The sequence below is a fragment of the Macrotis lagotis genome, chromosome 3 (genome assembly GCF_037893015.1).
Source record: "Macrotis lagotis isolate mMagLag1 chromosome 3, bilby.v1.9.chrom.fasta, whole genome shotgun sequence".
NCBI lineage: Eukaryota > Metazoa > Chordata > Mammalia > Peramelemorphia > Peramelidae > Macrotis > Macrotis lagotis.
The window spans coordinates 276,682,248-276,690,073 of NC_133660.1; the positions used below are offsets into that span (position 1 = coordinate 276,682,248).

The 7,826-nt window shown below is 46.3% G+C and overlaps 1 protein-coding gene across 1 annotated transcript; it reads right to left on the bottom strand.

The window, feature by feature from the left end:
• Positions 1-1,309: 1,309 nt before the first annotated feature.
• MRGPRG (MAS related GPR family member G) lies at positions 1,310-7,626 on the bottom strand. Its single transcript, XM_074227606.1, has 3 exons — positions 7,518-7,626; positions 5,555-5,857; positions 1,310-2,435 (listed from the first exon to the last, which is right to left on the bottom strand). Exon 3 carries the CDS (start codon positions 2,327-2,329, stop codon positions 1,475-1,477), a length of 855 nt encoding a protein of 284 aa, XP_074083707.1. The 5' UTR covers positions 2,330-2,435; positions 5,555-5,857; positions 7,518-7,626; the 3' UTR covers positions 1,310-1,474.
• Positions 7,627-7,826: the final 200 nt, after the last annotated feature.

Below are 7,826 nucleotides of genomic sequence, written 5' to 3' on the forward strand. Positions count from 1 at the left end.
AGGCCATTCCCCACCAGCCCACCCAGACCAATGAGCACCACGAGGGAGAGGATGACGTAGAATGGACTGTGATAACCATCAAGATGATGCCCGGTTCTTTTTTTTTTTAAATCTTTAAAATTTTTTTATTTATTTAAAGCAATGGGGTTAAGTGACTTGCCCAAGGTCACATAGCTAGGCAATTACTAAGTGTCTGAGGCCGGATTTGAACCCAAGTCCTCCTGACTCCAGGATTGGTGCTCTATCCACAGTACCTCCTAGCTGCCCACAATGATGCCCATTTTGAGAAATCCTTCAGGCTCAGAACCACTGAGCAAGTGAGGGAGTAAATTATCTCCATGTGAAAGAAGCCCAAAGGGGAAGTGACTTATCTAAGGACATATAGCTCATACATTTTGGGGTCAAGATTGGAGGCCAGGCCCAACTGCTTTTGAAAAGTTTTTTAAGGAAAGTGGAAATTTCCTCCAAGCTTTTAATTCAATTCATTTCAAATTCTAGCATTTGAGATTCAGAGATGGATGGAACTAGGCTGACCCCCCTCATTTTTTGTTGTAGTTGTTCAGACATTTTCAGTCGTATTTGACTCCTCATAATGCCATTTGGGGTTTTCTTGGCAGAGATCAAGCAGAGATTTAACATTTCCTTCTCCAACTCATTTTACAGATGAGGAAACTAAGCCAAATGGGATTAAGTGACTTGCCCAGGGTCACAGGGCATTTCCAGCTAGGAAATGTCTGAGACCAGATTTGAACTTAGGTCTTCCAGACTCCTGTCTAGGCACTCTATCCACTGTACCACCTAACTACTCTCAGTTTGCAGTTGAGGCGACTGAGGCAAACAGGGTTAAGTGACTTTCCCAAGCACACAGCTAGGAAGCGTCTGAGGCCAGATTTGAACTCAGGAAGGTGAGTCTTCCTGACTCCAGACCTGCCACTATATCTCTAGCTGCCTCACTTTACAGTTGAGGAAACTGAGTCCCAGAGAGCTTAAATGATTACCCCAAGGTCACACAGGCACTCTAACTTCAAAGCCAGGCCTTTTCTACATTCCCACAACCCAATCCAACTCAATTCACTTCACCCATTCTCAGTGTTGGCAGGGCCCTCATTAGTGATCCACTCTAACCTGGACCTGAGCAGAATCTCTGTGGACAGTAAGACACAACAAGTGTCTACTCAGTCTGTCTCCCCTCACTGAGGGGAAGGTCCCTACCTCTGGAGGCTGCCTCTTCCACTGGGAAGGGCTGGGAAGTTTATCCTTGTATCAATCTAAAACTCAATTCAACTCAACTCAATTTGATCAAGTGATCCACATTTATTAGGTCTAACCATGTCCCAGGTGACATTTCAAGTCTTGGAGATACAAAGACAAAATCAAGCCTATCCCTGCCCTCAAGGAGCTTACATTCTAATCTCAGTTAGGCCATCATCCAGCACACTTCTGCCACAGAGAATTGGGTCAATGCGCCTGGGGCTCAGACAGTCATCTCCAGGGCCTCTGCCAACCTGCCTTTTCCTCCCCTGGCCCAGGCCCTTTGGAGCTCCCGCCTATGGTTGGCATTACAGAAGTAAATGACGGGCTTGGTGCCACTGTTCACACAGGCCAGAAGTTCAACGATGGACAAGAAAAAAGAAAAAAAATATAAGAGGGAACCCATGGTGTTCTTTAAAGTCCAGTAGATGAGGAAGGGCAAGCCACAGAAGAAGAACAAGGGGACCATCTGGAGAAGGAAGCAGTAGAATGGGGGCCTCTGCACATTTTGGGAGCAGCATTGCACCCGGACCAACAGGATGAAGCTGGACACACAGAGAAGAGAGAAGAGGAGGAACATGCAAATGATGCTCACCATGTGGTATCGGAAACATGAAAACCATGAGCTGCCACTATTCAGTAAGCCACAGGCTTGACTGGGCACCAAGACCAGAGGCAGGGACAGCACCCACACCAGGGCGCAGGTGCAGGCAGACATATGCTTGGGCCGGCAGTGGCTCCACTTGGTGAAGAGGACCGTCAGGCACTGCTCTAGAGCTAGGGCCACCAGTAGACCCAGGCCAACGATGAACCAGAAGAAGGTGACCACCAGGTAGAGTGACTGATCACCTTGGGTGAAGGTAAGGATGGCAAACACAGTCTGGCAGCCCAGGAAGAGGAAGTCGGCCCCTGCCAGGTGGAGGATGTAGACGGAGAAGCGATTCCTCTTCACTTTGAAGCCCTGGAGCCAGAGTATGAGGCCGTTCCCCACCAGCCCACCCAGACCAATGAGCACCATGAGGGAGAGGACAATGGTGTAGAAAGTTCTTCCACTGATGATATCCCACAAACTCAACATTATGACAGTGGTGTCTTCTTTAGACTGGGGAGGTAATGGGAAGATTTCTGAGTAGCCGGGTTGTCTTCAGACAAACTCCACTGGACACTATTGGCCCTAGGGACATCTGTGAACAGAATGACATGGAAGGGCACTCAATCATTCACTCATTCATTATATTAACTAGCATTTACAGGTTTGCAAAGAGCCCTCTCAAATGAGATAATATTTGGAAAAAGCACTTAGTGTAGTGTCTGACAAGCAGTAAGTACTACATAAAGGTTTATTCCCTTCCCCTTACAAAGATTTTCCTCAATTTAGTTTCTTCTTTTTCTTCTTCTTCTTCTTCTTCTTTTTTTGCAAAGCAATGGGGTTAAGTGGCTTGCCCAAGGCCACATGGCTAGGTAATTATTAAGTGTCTGAGACTGGATTTGAACCCAGGTCCTCCTGACTCCAGGGCCGGTGCTCTATCTACTGTGCCAACTAGCTGCCCCCCCGCCCTGTTGATTTTTCACCACCATCCTGGGGAGTAGGTGTTATTTTTATGCCCATTTAACAAATGAGGAAACTGAAGTAGAGACTAAGTGACTTTCTCAAGCTCACATAACTAGGATTTGAAATCAGTTTTGAGGTAAAATTTGGATTCCAGATTTCCTGATTCCAGGGCCAGCACTCTTTATAGATTTCTTCATGAAGTACTGGTTCAAGAACTTGGGCAAGAGTTTATTAAGCCCCTGCTGTATAAGGCCCTGAGTGTGCAAGGAGAGCAAGGAAACAGCCCCTGCTGTCAGGAAGGCTGCGTTCTCATGGGCCACGTACCTACGTAGTCATTTGGGAACTCTTGGAAAGTCAGGACTGTTCCATTTTGGGGTCTTCATGTCCTCAGCCCCCAGTACCCAGGAGGGCATTTCATTTATTTATTTTTTTAGTTTTTTTGCAAGGCAATGGGGTTAAATGACTTGTCCAAGGCCACACAGCTAGGTAATTATTAGGTGTCTGAGGCTGAATTTGAACTTGCTCTATCCACTGCACCATCTAGCTGCCTCGCAAAGTCATTTAAAAGGAGAGTGTGCCCACACGTGGGGGAACCAGGAATGGTCCTGGTTGGAGATGGCTTCTGGACTGCTCTTTGTAGGACTACAAAGAATCTGGAAGCACCCGTTATGCCCTTTGGACCGAGCCAGATGCTGAGGGGATATAGGGAAGGAAAAGCCCCAGTGACTACCCTCAGTTCAGCTCAGGGGCCCCTGGAACTAGTTCACAAAAATGCAAGATGGTGGATGTGTAGAATATGGGAGGCGATATGACATGTACAGAACTATCAGAAGAGAGAGCTCCTGGGAAGGGTTGGGCTTGGAAGGGGAAATGCCCTGGAGCCACCCTGCTTGTGGGAATCCCAGTCGGAGTGGTGGAAGGGAGGTCTCTTATGGGTAAGGAAATGGAGGCTCTGAAAGGTTAGGGGATTTACCCAAGGTCCTGCAGGTAGAAAGTAGCAGTTGGGTCCTCAAATCCAGCTGTCTTTCCTCCACACTACATATGCCGTCTGCTTCTCCCACCTTCTGTGCTCCATAATGTTTTTAATATAAGCTCATTTAATTCTGGTATATAGAATTTTACATGAACAAGAAAGGGACAGAAATATTTCAAGAGTATTAGAAAATCACTAGTTTAACAGTTTAAGTGTCCCAAAGCTTATGTAACTCTCGATGGATTGGGATTTATGTGACCAAAACTGGGAACAGAAAAAGGCAGTGAAAGTTCTCCTTTGCTTTCACATTTTTGTAAATGTCAAATGACATCAGTTTACCATGGACCTAATTTGACGTATGGTCAAAGATTAAAATGAAATAAAGCAAAAACCCAAAACCTTAGGAATAGCAGAATTTCTTTTTAAAAAATTGAAAATTACTGAGCATCTTAGGGTAATAGGCCAACAGACCTTTAGGTTGCTCAGTGAGTTCTGTCCAGTTCCTATCATAAACTGTTCAGTGGCCTCCATTGTACAGCATTCACTTCATTGTTTGAAATTTTATGTAGATAAAGGTTTCATTCATCATTTTTTCTACATCATTAAAGTAACAGAGAGGAGTTAACCTCAACTATAGACTTTTTCTTTTTAGGTTTTTTTTGCAAGATAATGGGGTTAAGTGGCTTGCCCAAGGCCACACAGCTAGGTCATTATGAAGTGTCTCAGTCTGGATTTGAACTCAGGTCCTCCTGACTCCAGGGCCGGTGCTCTATCCACTGCACCACCTAGCTGCCCATTATACTTATTTTTAAAACAAGTTGATAGTTCTTTCTTTAGAAAACCCAACTGCTCCATATTGTTAAATGAGATAATATTTGTAGAAAGGTCTTAGAAATATAGAAATGCTTCTGTTTTCCTCTCTCCCTCCCCATAGCCTCTGTTCCAGCCTGATCAGACTTTTTCTTGCTAACACTCTCACCTCTAGGCTTTCCTCTGGCCCTCTCCCTCCCCTAGTACACCCCAATTCTTCACCTTCTCTTCTCTATTTATTGTCTTTCTGGATGGCCTTTCGGGGGCTGATCATGTCCCACCCCTTCAGTGCCAGAGATTTTTAAAGTCTTACTTATCAAGATGGAGCACCAGGAGAGCTGGGCTTTCTATCTTTTATTTCTCTATGATCAAATTCCTAGCCTGGTTTATATGTCCCTTGCAGACAGGAGTTCAGCCTAATTCAGGGTCTCTTGACCTGAAGTATGTGAAATTGTTCTTAAAATATTCTAACACGGCTGCATTCGAATAGAATATTTTCCCCCTTTGCAATCCTCTTATTTATTGTGTGGATTCAAAAACATGATTCTGAGGAGTTCCCTGGGCTTCTCCAGACTACTACCATAGTAAAGGGGAAAGGGTCCCACCAAATCCTTCATCTGTGCCTAGCATGCCATTCTATGTAGAACAGAGGGTGGCATAGGTCAGAGAGGGCTGCTTGTGGCATCAGGGAGATCTGTTAAAACTGAACTTCTCTGCTCATTAACTCAGTGAGTGGGGGTCTCAGTTTCATGATCTCTAGTGGGTGAACTCTCAGATTTGTTCCAGCTCTAAATTTATGGTCCTTGGACCCAGTTTCCTTGTAAAGTGATTTGTAAGCATGAAAGGACCATGTGAAAAGTCAGTGATTATTCAATCTGAATTGCTGCTATTACTTTGAGGAAGTGTGTGATAGAGAGCCCAGAATTCAGCCAGAAGAAACCCTAATTTATCTTCTGACTGACACTCACCGACTGAGAGACCTTGTGCAAGTCACTACCTCCAAGCTGGTGCTCTCCTTCTGGGAATGGGTGAGAGTCACGCCGGGGTCCGCCTCGAGGACAGCTCAGGAAGGAGGAAGGTGACAGCAGCTTCTGCTCCTCCCTTGGCTGCTGGCACCTGCTTGGCCTCTCACCTCTCCAAATTCCAGACCTCGGGAAAGGGGCTTCTGCCCCTGGGAGACATAGGAGGTGGACAGCGGCTGGTACTGATGTCACTGGGCGCAGTCGCTGAGGAATCCTTCCAAGCTTTACATCATTGGATCCCACTGCTTCCTGGGGAGGGAGGAACAGTGCGAGCATCAGGAGAGGAGCTTGACTTGGGATTTGGCTGCCCTGGGGAAGGCCTGGGTCTCTCAGTTCAGCTTAACCTTCCTGCCACCTACCAACCGAGCACTGTTACTTAGCCGGTGGCAGTGAATCCTTGGCTCTGAGGCGGGCTCTCTGTCCACTTTCTGTACAACGATTCTCTCCCTCTTCCTTCCCCTTTCCTCCTCCCTTTTTCCTTTGTAAGGGAACTGCAGCAGAGGAAGTTCAAATGCCTTTCCAAGAACAGCCTTAGTGGAAGAAGCAGGATTCCTCCTCAGGAGTCCTGGAAGAACGTAAGTTCTAGTCTGGTCTCTCCCCCTGGCTTTGACTCTGATATGTTTCCTACTCTGGCTCTTGGTTTTCCCCACCTATAAAATGAAGGAGTTGGACTAGATAGAGACTCATTGAGAGTCCTTCCAGATTGAAAGCACGGGGTGAGCAGGATTCTGTGCTAGGAGAGTTGTTGGAGGAAGGACCAAGTTGACTGCGTTCTGGGGTGGGGGGGGGGAAGGAACCCTGACTCTGTTGTTCTCTGTAGACTCCTATTGATGGTCATGGAATTTCTGCTAGGTGGCACAGTGGATAGAGCACTGGCTTTGGAGTCAGGAGGACTGGAGTTCAAATCTTGCCTCAGGCATTTGATACTTGCTATGTGACTTTGGGTGAGTCATTCAACCCTAGTTGCCTCATATCCAGGGTAGTCTCCAGTCATCCTGATTCCTATCTGGCCACTGAACCAGATGACTCTGGAGGAGAAAGTGAGGCTGGTGACTTAGCACAGCCCCCCCTCACTCAAATCCAGTTCACATGCTTGTCATGGCATCACCTCCCTGATGTCATGGTCTTCTTAAAAGATGAAGGACAAACATTATTGTTATCACCCTAAGGAAAACCAACAGAAGGGCAATCTGTGCATTTCTTAGTGACAATTTGGATTTTATCCTGACAGAAGGCAGAAAGCTAGGTATGATGATCTCATGTGGTCCCATGTGACTCCAAACTGGATTACACCTAGATGTTTGAGGGCAAAGGAAAAGTGGAAGCAGAGAGGTGCAGTTTGGTGATGCAGTGAATGCAGACTGTGCCTAGCTGTATGACCTTGAGCAAGTCACTTCATCTCTTTTGGGCTCAGTTTCTCCATCTTTAAAATATAGTAATAATAGCACCTACCTCACATGGTTTTTGTGAAGATCAAATGAGATAACATCTGCTGTATGTTTTATAAAAATGAAAGTGCTGTTAGTTGTTAATTTGCAAGGCATCTACAGAGAATCTTTAAGCATAAACCCAAAATATAGTCAGACCAAGGTTCATATATGCACCCCCCCCAGGAACATATATCGTATGTCTTTCACTCCCTTCCCTTTTCGTCTCCATCCACAATGATTGTCATGAAACTCCTCACTATTGAGAAAATCTCAAGATGAGAGAAGATGGTAAAGAGTTCCCTGAGAAGCAGATGAAGTGATTATAGATGGTTGGATGGAAAGGGGCCCTCCTGGAGCACTCTTAAATCTGTCATCAGGACTGAGATGCCTAGTACAGGCAGGGAGTCATCTGGGCAGAGAAGGCAGAGAAGTAGAGCATTGGGGGGGGGGGTTGTCTGCAAGCAGACATCTCTTCTCACCAACACCTCCCAGGTGTGCTGTAAGAGTTCAGTTGGGTTGTGAGTCTGCACCTCCGGGTTGTTCTGACCCACTGGAGCCAGTTTCCACCTTGGTCCTGTTGGGAAGCACCTTGTCTTCTCCTGAGGAGTTCAGGCTCAGAGCTGAGGTTGGGGAAGCTCCTGCAGGCTCTAAAATCTCTTCAATCACATGATGCTAGGCTGGGTTGGCACCCCAGCCTTTGAGTTCTTAGGAAAAGGAGTTCCCCAGAGTCAACTCGGTGGAGATGTTGTTGGAACATTTATTCTTGAGCTTATCGTCCAGCACTGTTT